At 42.4% G+C, this 23,466-nt stretch overlaps 1 protein-coding gene across 1 annotated transcript in view; it reads right to left on the bottom strand.

Moving 5' to 3' along the window:
• Positions 1-19,967, bottom strand: part of GALNT15 (polypeptide N-acetylgalactosaminyltransferase 15) — a 43,193-nt gene extending 23,226 nt beyond the window's left edge. Inside the window, exons 1-3 of the mRNA XM_082257430.1 lie at positions 19,014-19,967; positions 14,312-14,478; positions 9,776-9,980 (exon numbers count right to left, since the gene is read on the bottom strand). Coding sequence (XP_082113556.1) covers positions 9,776-9,980; positions 14,312-14,478; positions 19,014-19,486 — 845 coding nt within the window. The 5' untranslated portion in view covers positions 19,487-19,967. The remainder of the gene's footprint in view (positions 1-9,775; positions 9,981-14,311; positions 14,479-19,013) is intronic.
• Between the last annotated feature and the right edge of the window lie 3,499 nt (positions 19,968-23,466).

Here is a 23,466-nt window from a genome sequence, read left to right as displayed (position 1 = left end):
ACAGTGGTTGGTGGGTGGAGAAGAAGGTGGAGGGGGCGGGACCAACTACTGCCTATGCATAGCTGTGTATAATTTGCCGGAGAAGGGGCGTGGTTTGTGAGTGAGCAGCGTGCTGAATTTCAGAGAGAAGTCAGTGTATTGTCAGAGCAGCCACATGACTTGTAGCCAAAAGTGTCACCTGCTCGACCCTCACCGCCAGGAGCCGACTACTGTCTACTACAACTTCACTGTCTGCAGTAAGTACCATAGGGGAGCTCTCAGCATGGCCTTGCCTTGGGTTTAAAGATACTTAGCTGGCAGACTGCAATGCCCAGCATGCCCACTGTAGGGATCCTGAAGAACTGCAATGCCCAGCATGCCCACAGTAGTGATCCTGAAGAACTGCAATGCCCAGCATGCCCACTGTAAGGATCCTGAAGAACTGCAATGCCCAGCATGCCCACAATAGTGATCCTGAAGAACTACAATGCCCAGCATGTCCACTGTAGGGATCCTGAGAAACTGCAATGGCCACGGCAGGGATCCTGAGGAACGGCAATGCCCAGCATCATGCCCCCAATGCTCCCATGCCCCCAATGGGCATTGCAGTTCCTCAGGATCACTGTCGTGGGCATGCTGGGCATTGCAGTTTCTCAGGATCCCTACAGTGGGCATGCTGGGCATTGCAGTTCTTCAGGATCCCTACAGTGGGCATGCTGGGCATTGCAGTTCTTCAGGATCACTACAGTGGGCACGCTGGGCAGCATGCCCTCTGCAGTGAGACAGATGGACTGCAATACCCAGCAAGCCCACCGCAGTGATCCTGAGGGACTGCAATGCCCAGCATGCCCACCGCAGTGATCCTGAGGGACTGCAATGCCCAGCATGCCCACCGCAGTGATCCTGAGGAACTGCAATGTCCAGCATGCCCACCGCAGTGATCCTGAGCAACCTCAATGCCCAGCATGCCCACCGCAGTGATCCTGAGGAACTGCAATGCCCAGCATGCCCTCTGCCGTGATCCTGAGGAACTGCAATGCCCAGCATGCCCTCTGCAGTAAACCTGAGGAACTGCAATGCCCAGCATGCCATCTGCAGTGGTTCTGAGGGGCTACACATCCATCATGCTGTTGGGATGACGGGCTACAACTCCCAGCATGCACTCTGCAGCCTACACTAATTGAGAATCCGCTCCACCTCTTCTCTCCCCCCCTTCCAACCCCCTTCCCCCCCTTTCCCCCTTCCTCCTCTCCATCCACCCCTCCTCTCCTCCCCCTTCCTCTCCATACACCTCCACCCCCTTCACCCCCCCTTCCTCTTTATACACCCCCTCCTCTCCACCCCCCCTCCATTCCTCCTACTCTCCATCCCCCTCTCCTCCCCCCCCTCCTCAGTACCTAACGCACACCCCTTAACCCTGCATGCAGTACATAACACACCCCTCAACCCTGCACTCAGTACCTAGCGCACCCCACAACCTTGCACTATCCAAAAAGTGCACCCCGCAACCCTGCACTTAGTACCTAGCACACCTCTCAACCCTGCACGCAGTACCTAGTGCACCCCAAAACCCTGCACTCAAGACTTCGCGCAAACCCCTCAACCCTGCACTCAGTACCTAGCGCACCTCTCAACCCTGCACGCAGTACCTAGCGCACCTCTCAACACTGCAATCAGTACGAAGAGCACCCTGCAACTTTGCACGCAGTACGTAGTGCATCCCTCAACCCTGCACGCAGTATGTAGCGCACCCCGCAACCCTGCACTCCCCTGCATTCTGTGCACTACACACTTCTGACCCCTGCAACCTACACTGTATACATGGGCAGGGGAAAGGGGGTGCAGTCAGGGGCAGAGCCAGGGGGGGGGGCATCAAAATTAGATTTCGCCTAGGGTGTCAAAAGTCCTTGCACCGGCCCTGCCTATGTTGATGAAAACATTAACCCCCAGAGATGGTGTCAGTCAGTTCAATACAGTAATAACCTTCAACACTGGTGTCAATAGACACAATAACAACCACCAATATTGGTGTCTTCGGCTACAATTATAGCCCCAAGCACTGGTGTCAAAACTCATCCCTACACATTGGTAGTAACATTTTATCCCTCTACTAGTCAATTGCATTGAAATTTAGCCCCCCATGCCACTTCCTGCCTTGGTGGTCAGTAGTAAAGAAAACTATCCAGCGTTCCCCCTCCTGCAAAAGTGTTCATGGCAGTGAAAGTTAATCCATCACCTTCCCCCTGTATTGGCTGTCATTGCAGTGAAAGTAAACCCACCCCAATTTACTCCCCTGTGCACATCTGTGGTCATGGCAGCGTAAGCCAATCCATTAATTCATAATTTTTTCATTAAACCAGGCGATTGAAAGAAATAAAAAGTTGATCTACAACCGATGTGGATGGGGACATCCTCCCAGTATGCTATTGTGTTCAGACAGCGGTGAGCCTTCCATGCAATCAGAAAACAATGATCAGCTGAACAACCCGACACAGTTGTACAGAAGTTGATTGGTAGATGGATTTCCGTGCAACCATGGTGCCCATACATGGATTGAAATTTTTCTAGTCTCTGCTGAACTGGCATGTATGGCTAGCATAAGCTAACCCCCTAGTCCATCTTTCAGTTCTGGCTGCTGGAACACTGAAATAATTTTCAGTTTCGGAACCCTGCTGCCACTCTGCTGCCTAAAGGCTTCATGCACACTGGACGCTTTTTTTCTGCTGCTCCTAGGAGCATTGGGCATTGTTTTTTTTTCTGCCTCTAAATGCCCCTGAATGTTAACCTATGTGTCCATGCACACATGGGCATTTAGAGGAGTTTTTTTTAACAGAACAGGGTTTATTGAATATTTTACAAGGCTGCCGTCAACAGTGTAACAGACAAGAACAATGCAGCTGGTAAAGTGGGATACATTACAATATAAAGATATAATTATATACTACAATGGATTAAGGCATTGTGGCAGGAAAAGGGTTGTGCATGGGGCTCCTATGCATAAAAAGTAGTAGGTACCAAACATATGTAATAGGGAAGGGGAAAGGTAAATAGTTATCCAGGCAGAGCGCTCTAAGACAAAGGCCAGAATGAGGCAGCCATTTCAGGTATACATAGGCCTTTGTGTGTCTAATTAGATAGGGGCCACTTGATTGGTCAGAAGGGAGAATAAGGGGAAGGAGAAAGGGTGTGTGGGGGGGGGGGGAAGGAGGGGGCAGGAAAGGAAGGAATAGGGGAGGGAAGAAGAGGAAGGGGGGAGAAGGAGCGAAATCCAATCAAACTCCAGCAGGCACATCCTGTCCATGGGCATCTATTCAAACTGACCATACTTTATAGAATTTTTAGGACAGTTTCTGCTCTCATATGGTATCTTATAGGCGGAAACAAGTTTATAGCCTTTTTTCCAGGTAGTTACAGTCAGAAGCAAGGGCAATTTCCAGCTCAACAAGATTTCCAGTCTTGCGTAAAAAGTTGCACAGGTGAGAAAAAACTTGTCTGCTAGCCTCCACATCCTCCTTTATATTAATTTAAAGAAAGAGTAGGTCAGGTCTCAAGACAAAGTCAGAAGGATCATTAGGAGCATTAACCTCCGATTCCCAAAAAAGACGGATCGTAGGACAGGTTCATACCATGTGTATGAAGGTACCAGTAGATATGACACTTCTCGTACACAGGAAGTTCAATTGATGGTAAATACTGGCCAAGTGTTGGGGGGGTGGTAGGCCCTATGATAAAGAGTGGTTTAGAGGCTTGGCGTTTAGAGGCATAAAAAAAAAACACACAGCCAGTGCATCTAGGAGTACCAGAGTTTTGGCAGAAAAAAAATGCTTGGCTCACCTAAACATGTATAAATCACTGAGAGCGTTTTGCGCTTGAGCATTCATTTATTTCTATGGCCAGAAAAAGTTAATATTCTGAACAATGAAATTAATTAACTTCCAAGTGCTTGATGTGCCTAAACACGTTACCACATTTACAAACGCCAAGTATTTTTTCTGCCAAAACTCTGCTGCCAGGATGAAAGTCTAGAAGAGTCTAGAAGTCTAGATGAGTTAGCAAAATGTGCAGTGTGCACAAGGCTTTAAAGGTACCCAAAGGCTGCATGTTGAGCACAACATGTCGTAGATACTCTTTAGAGATCTGATTCAATGTAGTGCCACAAATGGCAGAACATGCAATGTTCCTGTAAGGTGTATATGAATCTATTTCAACTCTGACAAAACTGTCACAAACATCTCTCCTGCCAAGTGGTGGAGTTTTACAGGCAGTAAAGCTATATGGAGAAGGAAGGGTAATGGAAATGTAATAAAAATCATTTGTAGACAAATGGGAATCCGATTTTGGTTGCACCTTAAATGACACAATATGCTTGAACATCTGAACTAATACCAAATTCTCCTCCACCAACACTGTTGCAGTTGAAGCCTCCTATAAGGTCCTCATGCGCTGGTATCTGGTTCCTGCCAGGATTGCCAAATTTGCTCCTTACCATTCGGGACTCTGCTTTCGCGGCTGTACAGAGTTAGGCACACACCTACATACTTGGTGGCATTGTCCCATTGTCACCTCATTTTGGGGTAAGATCTTTGATCTTGCATCCAAGATGTTTGACACCCAAATTCTACCTGACCCGGTAACGGCTCTTTTGAATGCTAAACCCGATTGTCTTTCGCGTAAACAATTCAGACTTTTTATCCAACTCCTCACAGCTGCAAAGCAGATGAGAGCCAAAGCATGGAAATCCCCTTCTTTAAAATTCCTTGAAACCAAGCACCGTATGAATTGTGCCATGTTACATGCTAAAATGACAGCTTTGGATAACGCAACCTTGAGCAACTTTGACTCCATCTGGAGACTGTGGATTTCTAAAATTTTTCTTCCAGATTTTAATGAATCTGTTCTACTTTTTTGGTAATGACCTTATCCGTACCGGCTAATGCATCATGTGGATTCCTGCCCTATTCTCGAGATCTACGTTCTACCTTTCTTTCCTTCCTTTTCTCGACTCTGCAGACTTTTTTCTCTATTCTTATTTGGCTCTTCCCTCCTCCTTTCTACTTCTCTTTTCTCTTTCCTACACCCTTATTATATGGTTTTCTTTAAATACAAATATTTTTAGCTACAGTCATCTATTTTCCAAATACTTAGGTCATGGTGTCTTTAGAGAACACCCCATGTCTACATTTTTCCTATTATCTTATTGCTCCAAACGGAACATAGTTCTTCTTGATGCCCTATAACTCTGACGTTACATTCGTTTGTATGTTGATTTTCTTACTGTATGGTCTCCCTCCGGGCCACAGTTTGATCCCTTTTGGGGTGTCCTGGAGAAGATCATGGCTTTGCTCCCTCTTTCCTTTACCCCGATTGAACTCCACTTTTGCAATATAGTTCTATACTTCAAACTTGATAGATATGTTTTGTTCCTTTTTGCACCCTGTGCTATGCAATTTTCATGTATTTGGGAAATGACTTCCATATCCTTATCTTTTTGTTAAATGCTCTTAAACTAATAAAATATTTTGAACAAGGAAAAATAATTTGCAGAGAAACCTAAAGACACATTTTTTTGCAGAATTGTGTCAAATATGTGACAAATTAATAGTTGGGGTACTCAGGTTTCCTCCCACACTCCGAGAACCTGCTAGTATGTAAATAGGCCCTAGTATGTGTATGTATGCATATAAAGTAGGGACCTTAGGTTGTGTGCTACTTGATGGCAGAGACTGAAGTGAATGTACAATACATGTAAAGTGAGGTGTAAATTACTTGCGCTATATAAATACATGCAATAAATAAATGAAAGATAAATGTGCAACTAAGCCCGCATTCACACTGAAGCGGCACGACTTGTGCACTACTTCGTGCACCGGGAATTCGGCGTGACTTGCACAGACTTCACATAATGGAAGTCAATGCAAGTCGCCTCCAGGTCGCCCGAAGTAGTACAGGACCCTTTTTCTAATTCGGAGCGACTTGTGTCGCTCCTATTAGCACGGCTCCTGTACTACACTGTGGGAGCGGGAGGACCGCGACTTGTAAGGCTGACAAGTCGCCTGACAAGTCGGATCAATGTGAATGGAGACTTACTCAACAGTTCACTCCAACATGGGACAGTTTTTATTTACTTCCAATTTCCCTATTACTGCTATGGCCGTATTTCTGTGATTTGGATGTTGAAGCAAAGTGTGTGAAGTTAGTCAAAAAATATTTTTTTTTGTGCTACAAACATCTGGTGTTGCCTGAGAATGTCTGATTTTTTTAACATTGTTAGTCACATATATCTTTTTAGTGATGATTTATATAGCACACTCATTTCCTGCTCTGCCTTACATGTTGATACAAGGAAAGGTAAGCAACATACATAAGACACATACAACATACAATTGCAAAGGAAAACAAATATAGCAATAATAAGATACAATCAGAAGGGAGAACCTGTCTGTACAAACTTACAGCCATTCTGTAAAAAGGCATTTTAGAGACCTTCAAATAATGAAAAACATTGACCACAAATTCAAGGCCGGAATCTTAACCATAGTACTTGATGGGAACAACTATATTTAGAAGCCGGAGTTTACTGCTAACATCTGGTTTACAGTATACGTTTCAATTAAATAGCAATTAAGTTTGCATGTGAAAAATTTGTTAGCAATTGTTAAAGTGAAATTATCCAAATAGTGTGGTCCCAAAAGATGTCTTTGTAGTAGAAAGCATTTCATGTAAGGTCAGGAGGGAAACTTTTTTAAAACACTTGGACAAACTTTGAGGGGGATATCAAACGAGGCAAAAATGTCTTGTTCTCTACATCCCATTCACAGGAAAGAGAACATGAAATTTAATGGCATCCCAGTCTTCGTCTGTAGGGTTCAATATTGAGGTGGCCCACCCTTTGCAACTATAACTGCTTTAACTCTTCTGGGAAGGTTGTCCACAAGGTTTAGGAGTGTGTCTATGGGAATGTTTGACTATTCTTCCAGAAGCGCATTTGTGAGCTTAGGTACTGATGTTGGACGAGAATGGCTGGCTCGCAGTCTCTGCTCTAATTCATCCCAAAGGTGTTCTATCGGGTTGTGATCAGGACTCTATGCAGGCCAGTCAAGTTCCTCCACCCCAAACTCACTCATCCATGTCTTTATGGACCTTGCTTTGTGCACTGGTTCAAATCATTTAGGTGAGGAGGGGATTATTGTGTGGGGTTGTTTTTCAGGGGTTGAGCTTGACCCTTCGTTCCAGTGAAGGGAACTCTTATGGTGTCAGCATAGGAAGACATTTTGGACAATTTCATGCTCCATTTCCTGTACCAACATGACTGCGCACCATTGCACAAAGTAAGGTCCATAAAGACATGGATGAGCAGTTTGGGGTGGAGGAACTTGACTGGCCTGACTTCAACCTGATAGAACACCTTTGGGTGGAGACTGCGAGCCAGGCCAGGCCTTCTTGTCCAACATCAGTGCCTGACCTCACAAATGAGCTTCTGGAAGAATGGTCAAACATTCCCATAGACACACTTCTACCTATTGGACAGCCTTTCAGAGAAGAATAAGGCTCGGTTTCCACTAGTGCGACTTGCTGTGTGACTTGACACATGTCAAGTCGCACAGCAAGTCAAAAGCCATTGATTTCAATTCGACCCGTTTCCACTGCCGCGACTTGAGTTGCGGCGACTTCAAAAGTAGTTCGTGCACTACTTTTGAGCCGGCTTCAGTACGACTTCCCTCTATAATGAGGGACAAGTCTCACTGAAAGCTGCAAACAACTTTAGCTACGAAGTCGGGCTAGAAGTAGCACGACTTCGTAGCAGCGGTAGTGGAAACCGAGCCTTAAAGCTGTTATAGCTGCAAAGGGTGGGTCAACTCAATATTGAACCCTACAGACTAAGACTGGGATGCCACTAAAGTTCATGTGCGTGTAAAGGCAGGTGCCCCAATACTGTTTGACGACAATAATGTTCCCTCATTCTCCTTTCTTCCCCCCAGCGCACAAAGGGGGCGGTTTCCGCCCCTGTACGGACTCCAGGATCATGTCACTGTACGGATCCACAGGACCGGATATTGTGCGCTGGCGTGCCCGTAACGCACGCCGCGGCCAACGTCCAATGTGGGCGGCGTCTGTGAGCTCGGGACATGGGGGATCCCCATTGGTCCATATATAGCCTGCGGGCGGGACCCACGACATGGGTCACTGCGCAGGCGTGGGCGTACTTAATGGCGGGCGCTCTCCATTGAGAGCGCGCCGTCATTATTCACTGACTCTGGGTCACACAGGTAAGCTTTCTATTTCCCACTTTGCTATTGGATGCTACTTTCTCTCGCTACAATCTTGACTAAGCACTTTCTCCTCCTGATTCAAGGCTACATACTCCGATATTTGCATGATCTCATTATAGGATTCTCCCTATGGTGTTTTACACATCTTTTGACCCTTTCTCTTACTATTTGCACCCTAGCTATTTTCTTGCATTGCTATCCAAGCGTTTTTTTCTCTCTTGGAACAAATCCTACTTACAGGTGACAGTTTTTACTTGCACACCCTTGGGTACGGTTCTCCCATTTCGCCTCCTTTAGGCTGTCCATTAGCCTCTATACAATTAATACATCTAACTTACTTATTACCCTGTAGACCACGTGTCCAATATTGGACTTAGTACTGGAGAAGCCCGGTACAATATATCTCATAGTGACGTAGTCAAGACAAGTACAACCTTACAAACTAATACGGTAATATACTCCATCTTTGCCTTCCTAATTACTTGTCATAATACTCTGCAGAAAACTCTACTTTTACCTACTCTATCTCTTTCCCCTCTCTCTTCCCTATAGACGCCCTCCAATGCGGACCTACTTTCGGGGATCCTTGTGGGAACTAGGATTGGAGGAACATAGCCACCACTTAATGTGGAAGTTCACCCTCTTACCTTGCTCCCCACAGCTTAGGAACAACACCCTGGGGGTTCCCCTCTAAACTCAGATATGTATTATCTCAACATACAATGTATGGTCTGTAAACACAGAGAACTACAACTGAGTATACATCAGTTGGCGGCTCCTTGGCAACGCGGGTTCATGTACCCCGATAAGATTTTAATTTTCCACATGGTCTTTTTCGTCCCGTCTCACAGAGAACTCCTCTATCTGGTATGTATTCATATTAACACTTTATTGACATGACATCTATACTCTTTGGCAAAACAAATACTATGTAATATATATACATTGTAAACTCTTACTTTTTACATGACTACTCATACAAATGTCATTTTTAAGTGTTGATTGATGCTCTTTACATTTCCAGTCTGAGATCTGGTTCCTCTTGTTGGACTATTGAAAAAGGCAAATCGACCGAAACGCGTCTGGTCCTATTCAGATATCTCGGACAGCCTCTACATCAGAGACGTATTTATGGCCATGTTTTTATAACATATATGTGGTTTTTGTTGTCTGTTTAATACATGTTTTTTTTGCATATAATTTGTAACACCATTGTTTAATAAACTCTTCACTAAGTATACTCAAGTCCTGGTCTTTGCCTCAAAAATCCCACCCCTAGGGGAATTCTCTTTCTACATATTCTAGAGGGATGTTGGCAATTTCCAGGATAAAACACTGAACCTGAATAATCTTTTCTTTTGGTAATATAGTGTATGTATATGTATTTTGTATATTGTACTGTTTGCCTGAAGATCAGAAATAAAGCAACAATCTGATTGGTTTTAACACCTCCAACATTTGTTTTTCTGACATTATTACACACATTTTGTAGGGTGGCAGCAGTGCAGTTCCAGAAAATGTCTTACCTGTTATTCATTATTCTATTCACCAATGGCTCTAGCCAGCCTGGGTGGCATTCACAATGTGGATCCATAAAGACCAGAACCTCCCCTGTTGCTCTGGCTGCTCCAAGCATACGACCTCCTATAACACCAAGCCTTTTGTTGCTTCTGATAAGCTTCACTCCGCCGATTCGAGAAATGTATTCACTCAGGGCAGACTTAAGATGACCTGGACAAAATACACAAGAATGAAAAAACGGACAGGGTAGCATGGTAGTGTAAACTTACCCTATCTTCAAGTAGAGCCCTGTTTATTTTCACATTTTTCCCTAAAGCTGAACTACATTTGAATACGTTCTCTGAGAATTGTCTCCCATATGGCAAGGGTTAAATACCAATTAAGTCTAGGGAAAGAGAAATAAGCTGTAATACCTTATGACTTGCTCTGGCAGGCTTCTCCCAGGCTATTCTTCTCTAAGGTGTTTTAGTTGGCAGCCGCACACTGACATCACTAAGAACAATGCAGGACCATTAGCCCTGCGTTGTACATGAGGATGGAGAGGGCCCACCACCAACATGTAATGTTGGAGAGAAGGGGAGAGCACGCAAAGCCTAATGAAGCATGAAATAAGGTAAGTGTTAAAGCTTATTCCTCCACCCCTAAATATAAGAAGCATTTAACCCTTGTTGTGTGAGGTGGCTCCACTGCAAGGGTGTTTTTTGTGTAACTTCTGGATTTCAGTTTTTAAGCAACTCTGACTTGTCCCTTAAAGAGAAATTAGGAGTGTTCAAAGTTTCATAGCAATTAGATGAATAATAACGTGATTACACTAGGTGACACTAAATCATGTTCTGCAGTGTAGGGCACAAAGCAGTGTCAACTCCCGACCCTTTGTACATTCTTACTAAAGAGCTAGGGTCTATTTAGACATTCCTGTTCCTTTATCACACATGTAAAAATATGGAAGCTGCTATTGCTGACTTGTTTTGAAAGGCTTAGGATCTATCATCATCATCCTATCTTCACTACCAGTGAATCGGTGTCTCTGAACAAGCATGCAGTGCTTGAATTTAAACTTTTCAGACTTTATTGGCCAAATGCTTGCTTCATTTTAGTAATTTGCTATGTAATGGAGACCTGGGGCATGGACCTTTAGGAACAAGTAAGCAATGACAGCTTTTTATTACTGTCCTCAAGGGTTTATTCCAAAACTTGCAGTCTATCAGTGTATTTCCAAAAATATACATCTGTTTTATATTCCCTGTACACACAGATGTTAAAGCGCATATATTCATTTCCACATTGCATTTCAATTATTTCTAGTCTACTCCTATTAATCCGAATGATCTTGAAGTTTAAACTTATATAGACAGGTGCTGGGCTACAACATCATGCAGAAGGAGACACTGCCCTTTACTTGCCTCTCTTCCTCTGCTGTGATTAATTTTTTGCTGTACTTTCCTCCTCCTCCGACCAGTAGAGGAAGATCTAAAGCCAAGTGAGCCTATAGACTTTATTGCAGAGTGCCTGGTATCCTGGGAGTTGTGGTCATAGACAGCAGCAATGTAATGGGCGATGGACTCTTTGAACTACATGTTCTAAATAGATTCTGGGCAGCAAAAGAAGCCTACTAGGATGTTTTATTAAACCACCTGGGGAAAGCCCAGGGGAGTCCATTGACACACATCTGGCAGCAGAAGGCCAAGTCAGCGAGGCTCAAGCCCAAGGTTGGGAACAGAGACACCAAAGGATTAACAACACTGCCCACACTTCTGCTTTTGCACAGTGGCCAGAGGGAGACCAGAGCATTTATCTGCTCTCTGCCTCACATCGCTGAATGGCAGGCACCAGGACAAGACCAAGGGGGCCCCAGGACAAGACTGAAGGGGATCCCTTCCATTCCTAGAGCCTACCACTATTTATTAGGAATTGGAGAGAGGGCTGCTGGCCCTTCACTGACACTGAGAGAACTGATCCATTAAGAGCAGGGTTTCTAGCACAACAACTACATACTACACCATCACCAGGCCTATAGTACACCCATATCAACCCCATAATGCATCTATATCAACTTTGGGCCACAGTTACACCAAACTGTCACCACCTCTAGCCTGCATCCATGTAACTCTGTACCTTTATTGCACTGCACCTTTCCACACATTACTGCATGCAGGTTTAAAAGGATTATCATTAAGTGTACCAACGCATCTTAAAGGGCCCCAAGGATAGCCGGCAGAAGAAAAACCTTAAGGATTGCTCCTCCCATAAAACCAATCCCCTTTGCACTATTAGTGCACACTGGCAGTATAGTTCCTGTTCACTGTTGCATTGTACGTGGCGTTGCTACTGTTTATACTGACCTGGGCATTATACAGTATGTCATCCTATGTTTACCCTTATTGTTAACCAATTTGTATGCTAAACTGTGCTACTACAGTTGTCAATTTATTTTCTGAGTAGCAGTATATTGAGTAGCAGTATATTTGCGAACTGGTTTGGTGACTACTTCATGATAAAGTGTATTTTTGGGTATTAAGAATTACTCTCAATGTTTCACAGTGTTTGTTTGTATGCTTGTACAATCAACCTAGTGTGTCAGAGGGGCTGAAGGGTCCCGATCAGCGGCTCCCAGAGGGGGTAGTCCTACTTTTTTTTGAAGATCCCAACACATTTACTCTGTTAATTTTTGTGACACGTAGTCGATATGCCCTGTAAGCAGATGCTGTGTCACACATTTCACAGAGCCTGCCTTCTGAACTATAGAGGTGCTGAGAAGGAGGAGTTTCAGAAGGTGGAGTCAGTACAGGAATCATTGTTTGCAGGCAGCAGGGTACAATGGGATATAGAGTATTATTCCTTAGTAATAAAAGGTAAACAGCAGAAAAGAAGCTCCAAAGCATGAAGGGAATTCAGGAAGTTGCGGAAAGAGATGCCCAGCAGACAGGCAGCACTCACAACATGATAGGAGATTCTTCAAGTAAGCTTGTATTCGTTTGCCAAAAATAACTATTGTTTGTATTTTTACTACAATGCTAATGTTATAAAATGAAAAGTGTATGCTGTGACCATAGATGTCCTTTAACATTGTTTTGTAGATGATTAGCCTCCTGGAGATACCAAAGTGTGCATATGTCACAGGACATCTCTGAATTTCTAACAGGCTCAACTAGTATTTTGCAAATATCAAACATACGAGGTATGTCCAAAAAGTTTGGTGCATTGTATCAGAAAACAGACAAAATAGAAGACACAAACTAATTTCCATTTACTGGCCTTTAAACTAGTTGCCATCCTTCACAACACACTTTTGGCAACGTTCATAAAGCTTCTGGAAACTTTCAGCAAAGGCCTTGATCCATCGATCGCAGAACCGCTGTCACACATTCTTGCATTGCCGCCACAGCCGCAAAATGTGCATCTTTCATGATGCTCTTCAGGCAGGGAAACAAAAAGAAGTCTGCAGGTGCAAGATCAGGGGATTCTGGATCGAACTGGCAGCACCAGGTCCCATCCCCTGTGACGATGGATCCTGGTCACAAATGGCAATGAAGTCTTTAGAGGTTTCCATCCGTTTTGCTTTCTGTTCGTCTATCAGCTTGTGTGGCACAAACTGGGAACAGATCTTCCACTTCCCCAAATCTTTGTGGACGATGATGCTCACTGTGTCCTTGCTAATGCCCAATTCCTCCACCATCAATCATAGAGTCAGTTGCTGATCTCGGGCCAGCATTTTTCTCTCTTGCTCGATCATGTCTGGAGTCCTGCTTGTTGACAGCCAACCTGAACGTGGCTCATCCTCATCCTTCCTGTCGCAAAATCGTTTGAACCAGTCGTAAAAACATTTTCTGCTCGTGGCTTCCATCCCGTACACTTGCACCAAAATTTATTGCGTCTCCATCGCTGTTTTCCTCAATTTTGTAGCAAATTTTGATGTTCACTCTTGCACTGAAACCCTATCTCTCTATGTTCAACTGCCCGCAGCGAGTTTGCCCTGATGGTCAAGTGTACTCAACGCTAGATGGCGGTTCTCGACATGTTTCTGAATAGCCATGTGCATGCTCACGTACCTGGCCCATGTTGCCACTGAGCTATCAGACCATTCACCAAACTTTTTAGACACACCTTGTATATACCAAGAAACTTCCAATGCTATTTTTAACAGAACAAATTCAAAAAGTAAATTTTTAAAGTTTACAAACAGTTTAATTTGCACAGACAGTAAATTTAGATATTATTTTCAGTAATGGTATTTCTGTGCAGACTCCGGAGTTTTATTTCCTAGGAATATGGAGGACGCCACTAACGATCTTTTCTTTAAAAAATGCTGCTTGCCTGGATTTTATGTTGATTCAAAGGCCTTTTTGGTTTTTGATTAGGCAGATTAGGAGCTGTGAATCTCCAAGATCGTCTCTGGTTCCATACCACCATATCTACTGATAGGTAGGAGATTTTGTAAGTGTTAAATCCAGAGACAGCCAGGCTACTAGCCCGTTTAAAAATTTGCCAGCCACTGTATTTCGCATTACAAAGTTTTTAGGTCTTTCTATATCAGTGGTTACCTTGATAACTGAGGTCATCTACCAAGATAATTTCCTTCAATATCCTTCTGGGAGAGTTGTCTAGAATACTGTGTACTGTCCTCAGCAATGTAGACCAGGCTTCATTGTGAAAGCAGATAATGACACTGGTTGTAGGGAGATTTTCATTGTAAATCTGCTGGTGACACCTGTGTGTAGCAAAGAAAATAGATTTCACTAATGTATAATTAAAGCCAAGACAATTTTGAATAGAGAAGAGAAGGGCAAAACCACTGCCCAAGTGGAGGCAGGGAAATCAGAGGCTTTTTTTGCCATTTTTGTCCCAGTGGCGAAATTTCTCCTCACTTCCTGTCCTGTAGACACAACAGGAAGTGACAGGAAATCTCTTCAAAGTGAGGGAAACCCCTGTTAGACAGATGTCACTGAAACAGTGTCCCCACTGGAAGATTTCCGTCTCTATTGCTGTTGAGGTGACAACTCAAATTTTTGGATTTTTTCTATAGACAACAATAAAAAAATAAATACAGAGGTTCTAACTCTTGACTTCTCTGTTGAAAACATTTTTTTTTAAATTGGGCTTTAAATACAAAAATGTTTTTAATACAAAAAAAGTAGTACTTAAATCATGTTGGTTGCCCGTAAACTATTAATTGTAATACTTAATAAATGAGTTTACGCTAATTTATTTGAAGAAATATCAACAGTATGAAGTATTGCATACTGCTAGCACTGAGCTCCAGACACGCAATATAACACAAATTAGAGGGAATTATAATTTCAAACACAAAATATATTCTAAATATAGTGACAGGATTACCTGCTATTTTTTTAAACTCTCAGGATTGCTTTTCATCTTTCTTCCCTCAGGGAATGGTATGGTATAAAAACCATGCCTTTTTAGAATTTGCAAAAAAAAAAAAAAAAAAAACACATGAAAGGCTAACAAACCATTCAAAAAGCAAAAAAAAAAAAAAAGTAGTAGGTGCATATTATTAATTCATTATTGAAAAAAAATCTCACATTTCACAAACTACAAAAAAAGTAAAAATAAAAAAATGAAAAAAAATCCCAACCCCTATAAACTATAATAAAATCAAAGTTGACAATTAATAAACAGCCCACCACCTGCTTCTTAGTATATTGTAAATTTTTTCTTTTTTTTAAAGCTGGGTAGATTCAGTGACTCATCACCCAAGCACCATCAAGAAGCAAGCATGATCTCCTCCAGCCCAAATTTTCTCAAAATTCTTTAATTACATTATGCACATTGAAGAAGTGATACGTGAATACTTTGGATCTTACATTATGTCATTCTGTCAGATGCCACATGTTGCTCGGCTGATTTACTAAAGTTGAGAATCATCATGCAATAAATTGTGTGACTATTCCTCATTATATATAGTCATGCTGTGTCTGCATATCAGTACTGTGCTTTACAAAAAAATAACTTTTTTGAAGCATAGTATGTTAAGATATAAAAGTTAGGATTATTTATTTATTTTATAATTAATTTATCCTCCAGGGGCATTGCTTCTAGGTCATGGCTGAAATTATATTTTACTTTAGTAAAGCCATGAATAATACAACTAAACCAAAATTACATCTTGGTCGATATAAAATAGCTTCTAATAACATTCTTGAATATTTTTATAAAAGTTTTGTGGACTCATCAGAACTGAATATGTTTGAGGCAAAGAAATTCCTTCAGTCTCTTTATTAATAAGTATTGTAAGTAGGTTATTTGAGGATTATAACATTGTCAGTTTAAAAGGCTAAAAAAAAATGATTAAATGTACATATTTTTGCAAAAACAAAAGTGTGCATTCTTTACTTTTCCTACAGGAGCCCGCAAAGCATTCAGTGGATCGGGGTGGCAGGGCAGGTAATGTCAGCCTCCTGCAAACATTTCTTCCAACATAGCCCCGCACAGCTGTGCTAATTTTAAAATGTGACAGCTTCTGCTGTCACCGGGGAAGGGGTGAGAGGGGTGAGCAGGGCACAAGCTGGAACGTGTTACACCCATAATATCATTGTAGTATGTAACAAGTCCCAAAGGTAAATGTAGCCTTTAACATTTTGAGAGGAATTCACTAAGACTGGAGCAGACTGAATCTAGAGCAGCTAGGCATGGCAACCAGTCAGCTTTTAGCTTTCATTTTCAAAGCTTAACTAAAGAAGCTGAAGCTAAAAACTGATTGGTTACTATGCACAGCTGCTCCAAGGTACATTTATTTTCAGTTTCAGAAACTTGAAGAAACACATTTTGTCTTGGGTCTTTTGATACTGAAAACATGGCTCCTATTGCCTCGTACACACGCAACGATTATCGGCCGACCGATCGGCCGACTCATGTCCAGTGTTGTTGCGTTGGTTGAAATGTGCTCTAGACTGCACATGAATTTTCTCGGCCAACAAAAATCTACTTCAGAAGTAATGTCATGTGATGGTTTACTTTCCGTGTGTTTTTTCATCTCTGAGCATGCCCAGTCTTGCTCATCAGATTTTTGTCTGCCGAAATCTGTACTGACTGACGGAAAATCGGCCGTTGTGGTGACGGCCAACAAAAATTTTATAGCCTGCACACCAGATTTTTTTCGGCCGAAAAGTCGGAGTCGGTTGTCGAAAGCATCATACTAACAAGCCGAAAATCGGCCAATTGGACGTTGGCCGAAAATTCACAGCCAACTATAGATGTGTGAGTACAAGGCATAAGTTTCGACTATCTCTAAAAATGAAAATGTGTGTTTTTTCATCTCTGAGCATGCCCAGTCTTGCTCATCAGATTTTTGTCTGCAGAAATCTGTACTGACTGACGGAAAACCGGCCGTTGTGGTGACGGCCAACAAAAATTTTATAGCCTGCACACCAGATTTTATTCGGCCGAAAAGTCGGAGTCGGTTGTCGAAAGCATCATACTAACAAGCCGAAAATCGGCCGATTGGACGTTGGCCGAAAATTCACGGCCAACTATCGACGTGTGAGTACGAGGCATAAGTTTCGCCTATCTCTAAAAATGAAAATGATACCACTTGTATAATCAAAAACAAATATATAAAAGCAATTACAAAATAGTTTTATTTAGAATATGATTTAAAGCATTAAAGAGGGTTATAAAATGCCACATATTTAATGAATGAAGAGGACACAACACATATTACTCTAAATCTGCCTCATGGGCTGTGGAGCCCAGTAATAACCCCTACGCTTTTCAACTCGTAGAGTCTTCCTCAGGGGATTCTGGTGGACAGAAATAGTAGTACATTAAAAAATCAACAGAAGATTGAGCATCACCTAACACCACCAGGAGACATCAAACTGCCCAAGCATCAATGGTGAGCTCAAGGAACGGGAGCTTAAACAGAGATCAAAGAGCAAAGACTGGCTCAGGGGTATCGGAGCAGTTAAATTGTGTGCAGCTTACCAGATGGTGAATGTTGTTTAAAATGAACCATTCTAGATATTATGTCCCAGAGCTCAAATATCCCTAAATCCAAACAAACCAAATCTGCATATGCTGTACACAATTGCTCCAAAGTATGATCTTACTTTGCAGCAATTGTCTACAGCGTATGCAGATTTGGTTTGTTCCTGCCCACTGCTTTTACCCACCATTACTGCCCACAGCTCCCACTCATCATTCCTGGCCCTTCTAGTAATCATATATATTGTTCTCTATGGTTTACCAACTGGTCACATGGAAGAACAAATAAATGCAGGGAAAGGAAATGAGGGATATTAAAACAGTTAGCTGAAGGTTTAATTCATACTGGTAACTAAAATTTTGGTTCAATGTGAATTTAGCCTAGTGTATCTAAACCCAAGAACAAAAGTGTAACAGACTGGAGTCTTTAAATTAACCACTTTAGCCCCGGAGGATTTGGTTGCTCAAAGACCAGGGCCTATTTTGCGATTCGGCACTGCGTGACTTTAATGGACAATTGCGCGGTCGTGCAACGCTGTACCCAAATGAAATTGACGTCCTTTTTTCCCACAAACAGAGCTTTCTTTTGGTGGTATTTGATCACCTGTGCGATTTTTACTTTTTGCGCTATAAACAAAAAAAGCGACAATTTTGAAAAAATAATATTTTTCAAATTTTGTTTATATGAAATTCTCAAAAAAAAATGTAAAAATCAAAATTTTTTAACATTTTAGGTCAATTTGTTTTCTGCTACGTATTTTTGGTAAAAAAAAAATCACAATAAGCGGATTTTGATTGGTTTGCACAAAAGTAATTGTGTCTACTAACTACGGGAAAGATTTATGTCATTTTTATTGTTTTTTTTTTAACTAGTAATGGCGGCGATCTGCCAAAATAAACCCTGAAACTTATCGTCTAAACAATTTGGAAAAATGAACCAAAATTATAGCTGCCCAGAACTAACACTCCTCCATTGAGAAGAACCTGTATTCCTTTCATTGTGCAGCTCTTTACTTAATAGGCTTGCATGTCCTGGAAAACTGATGAGTATAGAACAACACTTGTACTTCTAGGACCATATGCTTTGTCGCTACTCTTTACTGCAGGCACTGAAACATTTTGTGTGATATGACAAACCCAGAGGAGATATTCTATTCCAACTTTAATGGAACTGCCAGGCTCAGTATTGCATTAAGGCTGCCATGTCTACAGTGCTGACACCAGCATGTCTATGGTCAGCATCCCAAAGGCATTCTGTTTTATGTGTAGCATTATTCCCAGATCATCATTATCAATACTCACAATGGATGGCGACCCTCAGGTACAGTCCTGTGTAAAGAAATTTTCTGGTTTCCATCCTCATCAAACTCTTGTCTGTTTCTCCCATTCTCAGTCTGCCCACTCTGCGTTAAAATATTAACTTCATTCTTTCTCTGGGAGTGCTTCACTATCTTGTAGATGTTTCTCTTGATCTTTTCAAGGCTTTTACTGTGTCCAGGAATCCTAATGGCAATAAGCTCCTCTTCCCTTAGAGAAGACAGTGGTGAAAGAAGCTCTACTTTATACTGATTGGCATCTTCAGACTGATCCAATAAGTAGCTACCTGCCCATCTTTGCCCAGTGCCATGGTGCTGGTAAATATAACCAGAGCTGTCCTCACTCTGTACCTCTGGGTCCAGAATAGCCACCATCACCAGCAGTAGTACCAATGCCAGTAGTAGCACCAGGACTTGCAGCTGGCACAGCAGGGATCTGCACCTCTTCCTCAACAACATGTTTTTGGTTGCACAGTAAGACACACACCGTCATGGTATTTTCAATTATCTTCATTCCAGATCAGTTTCCCTCACATGTATTTTCCCATACAGGTCCGTATTTCCTCCTTGCATTCCACTTGCATGCTCCTACTGTGTATATTTTCTTTTCTTTTTTTTTCCTCTCTTCTAAACCAACCAGCCCTCTGCAGATAAATTCCTTCCAGTCAATGTAAGGAAATATATAGGATAAACAAACAGGTCACCGTAATCCCTTGGATTTCTTCAGGATAAAAAGTATTCAATGAAATGCCACATGGTAGTAATAAAATATTTCCTCTCCTCTAAATGTCATCTTACAGACTGGATTTTCATTGCCTTGTGCTGGTGCAGTGTTATCATTTCATCCCAGTTGATCGTAGGGAAACAAGAACAGATGTGTGATCCCTGCACTGTTGTGATACTGCACTGAGATCTGATGAACAGATGTACTGTAAATAGGCAGCCACACTGCCTCGCCTTCACACACAAGTTCAGCACTGCCAGATACTTCTGCACAACGCACCCTGGTCCTAATGCCCACTATGTATTCCTGTAAAAAAAAGACAATTTCACACTCTAACTCTAAACATACTTAAACTTCATGTAGGGGTTTGAATTTATAAATGATATGCTTGAAAAGTATTTATATACATTCAGAGTGTATAGACAAAAATACCCTTATGGTGGTCCCCCGCCTGCACTGCAAGAGTAAACACTGAATAAGCCTAGGGTTGGATGAACAAGGTATAATACTTACCTTATTCCTTACTCCAGCAGGGTCCCTCCTCAAGCTGTGCAAATGGTCCTGTGAAGTCTCTCTTCTAAGGAGCCACACATCTGCCTCCTTCACATACAATGCATGGTTAAAAGGACTGTGTAGTAAATGATGACGTGGAGTGACCACCCATAGCCTGGAGCTTTGGGGAGAAGAGGCCAACCCCAGAACTTACTGTAAGTAATACTGCCTCTATTCCATAGAGCATTTACCTTTGCCGTAAGGGGGCCCCACTGCGAGGGTAGATTTTGACTAATTCCCAGACTTGGACTTTAAAATACTTGCAATAGGTGTTCATAATAGTCAATGACGGCAGTCACTTTATGGCAAAAATTATGGCAGAAATTTTGTATGGTATATTCGTTTTTGTTTTTTGAAAAGTGGCTTGACAAGAAAAAAAATAGTGCCTGTAATTTACTGTAGTACACAGTATTTTGGCAAAAATAGTGTTTATTGAAAAACCTTTAAGTGCATGTGTCGCTTACCTGGAGAAGAGATGACCAAAGGAAACAAGATGAGAAGAAGCAAGCTGGCAGAGGCAGTGTGATGCTTCAAGAAATTTTCTACTGGGAAACCTTGGGTTATGTCATTTATGTGGATGTCCCTTTACACATACCACCTACCTAAACATTGTTGCTAACCAAGTGCACACCTTCATGGGAATGGTGTTCCCTGATTGCATTGGCCTCTTTCGGCAGGATAATGCGCCCTGCCACACTGCAAAAATAGTCCCAGAATGGTTTGAGCACCACCACAGGTTTGACTTGGCTTCCAAATTCTCCAGACCTCAATCCAACTGAGCATATGTGGGATGTCCTGAAAAACAAGTATGATCCATGGTGACCCACCTCACAACTTACAGGACTTAGGCTACACTCACACCAGTGAATAAGGAAGGTGAGAATTGAAGCAGCAGGAATCTTTTGTTTACAGCTGCGGATGATAACAGCTAGGTTCAACCCCGTTTACTCTTATAACATGTTGCCGGCGGCTCCCAATGATTATTGTGGTTCTCCTGGTGATGGCTTGGTGCCAAACACTACAGCATACCTTCAGAGGTCTAGTGTCATTAATGCATTAATGAGTCAGGGCTGTTTTGAACGTAAAAAGAGCTATGTTAGAGGTAAAATTAGAACCAACTCAATATTAGGTGGGTGGTCATAAAGTTTTGGCTGATCAGTGTATGTTCCAAGTCATACTTTAGAAATTATTAAAGACACTAAGTTAGCACAACAGCCAGGTAATTACCATATTCAAACAGTTAAATCTGTGTTTTTCAACATTTTTTCAGTCAAGGCACCCTTTAGAACAGCGCACAATCCTGGCAAGATTTTTAAATTGAGCCCCACCAAACTGCAGTACCTTGTGTTTTAGTGGGCCCAAACATACATGCAATTGATGGCTGCCTGGGGATGCCATTAAGAATAAATTACACCTGTAAACAACTGAAAAAGGCAACACATTTTTGTGTGGTGGGCGAAAATGCATAATTTCACACGCATTACCGCACTGCACCTGGTGTTAAAAAAAGCCCTAAAGTGTCATTTGCAAGGAAGATTTAAATGGTCAGTTGGTTGTAAATTCCCCCAATCCCCCTGCTAACACAAATCACCCCTCAAATCCCCCCTCTAAAATTCCCTCTCCTAGTACAAATCCCCTTCCTAGCACAATTTCTCCACCCCCAATCCTAAATTCCCCCAGCTTAAATCTCCCAGTACAATATCTCCTAGCACAAATCCCCCTCCAAAATTACCCCTCCTAAAGGCCCACCTCTTTGCCCTTGCCACAGCTAAATTAAACTCAGTACTGACTGATCATTATAAATGTCAATTGTTAACTTCTGTGTAAGGAGTGGGAGAGATCAAATCCGGCATCCTCCCAGCTCTCTCCTCCTCTATGTTGTTCTCTGTACATTTGCCAACAAAGCTGAAAGCGCATGCTCTTTTAGCTGAAGATCAGCCTGGAGAAAGAATACAGGGTAGGTACATCCTACCAACCAAGATATGTGTATCAGGAACATTCATTGAAGGACCAACCCCTCAGGGATACCCCTTCAATGACAAAGAAGAAATATACATTGTTACCAACCCCCAACGGACATTAACACAGTCAATTCCAATTGGTACATTTTGGCTGTGTTTTGGTAATGAAGGCCTTCCAGAGTCCTGGAAAAGAAAAACAAAACAAGCATTCTAACTGCCCAACTAGCTAGGTGGCTACACAGCATGACTTTAAACCAACATCTTTCAATAATCTTCAGTTCCTTGGCCTGAGCTGAGAACTCTTTGCAGGGAATGCTTCCCCTGCTGATGAGATAAAGGTCTTTGCAAAGTGTCCATGAATATATCTTCGCAAAGTTGCCACGACTATATCTTCGCAAAGTGTCCATTTGACTAGGAAAGAAGATTAATATATCCAGACAAAGATCTCCTATCAACAAACTGGACAACTAGTGGAGGGTTTCCACCTGCAAACTATTTGTAGAATAGGCCCTTTCAAACTCAGGCCAAGGGTAAGGGCCCTAAAGTAGATAAACAACCAGTCCAGGCTAGTAGCTAACTGCAGAAGTAGCTTCCCTTCTTCTTGGGTCCTACCCATGAAGAGGTAAGAGATGAAGTGTTGCACAAATTGGATCCTTGCTGGCATAGGGGCAGCCCACTGGTTCAAGAGGCTTGCCCAGGCAGGTCAGTATCCACAGTAACCTTAACAGTTGTGCACTGGAGGTCCTGCACAGGGTGTTCATCAATAGTAGTAAAGTTTGGCACAACTGAGGGTCATGCAACAAGCAACGTATCTAGAACTGATCAACAGGTGAAGTCCCTTGTTGTGAGCAGATGGCAGACTTCTCCTGTGTAGCAGTGTAGAAATAAATGGGCAAATTCTCTTGTAGTAAAGAACAGATAGACAAAGCTCTTCAGATCACTAGCCAGTGATCCCTTTAATTGGACCCTTGGGTGACTGTACTAGCACAAAGGGGTAGCCACAAAGAACAGGCTCCTAGATCTTTGGTTTGTCCTCACAGGAGTCGCAAACAGATCCTTGAATATATATAGGCCAATCCCAGCATGCCCAGGGGCACCTCCCCTGTCATTGGCTGAGACTGCTAATTAAAGCACTGCACAAACTGTTGGGGCTATATAAATCCTGTATAATAATACTCATGCTGCCCATTTGCCTAACTCCC

The sequence above is a fragment of the Pelophylax lessonae genome, assembly GCF_965119305.1.
Source record: "Pelophylax lessonae genome assembly, chromosome: 5".
Classification (NCBI taxonomy): domain Eukaryota; kingdom Metazoa; phylum Chordata; class Amphibia; order Anura; family Ranidae; genus Pelophylax; species Pelophylax lessonae.
This window is presented reverse-complemented; position numbering and strand designations above follow the sequence as displayed.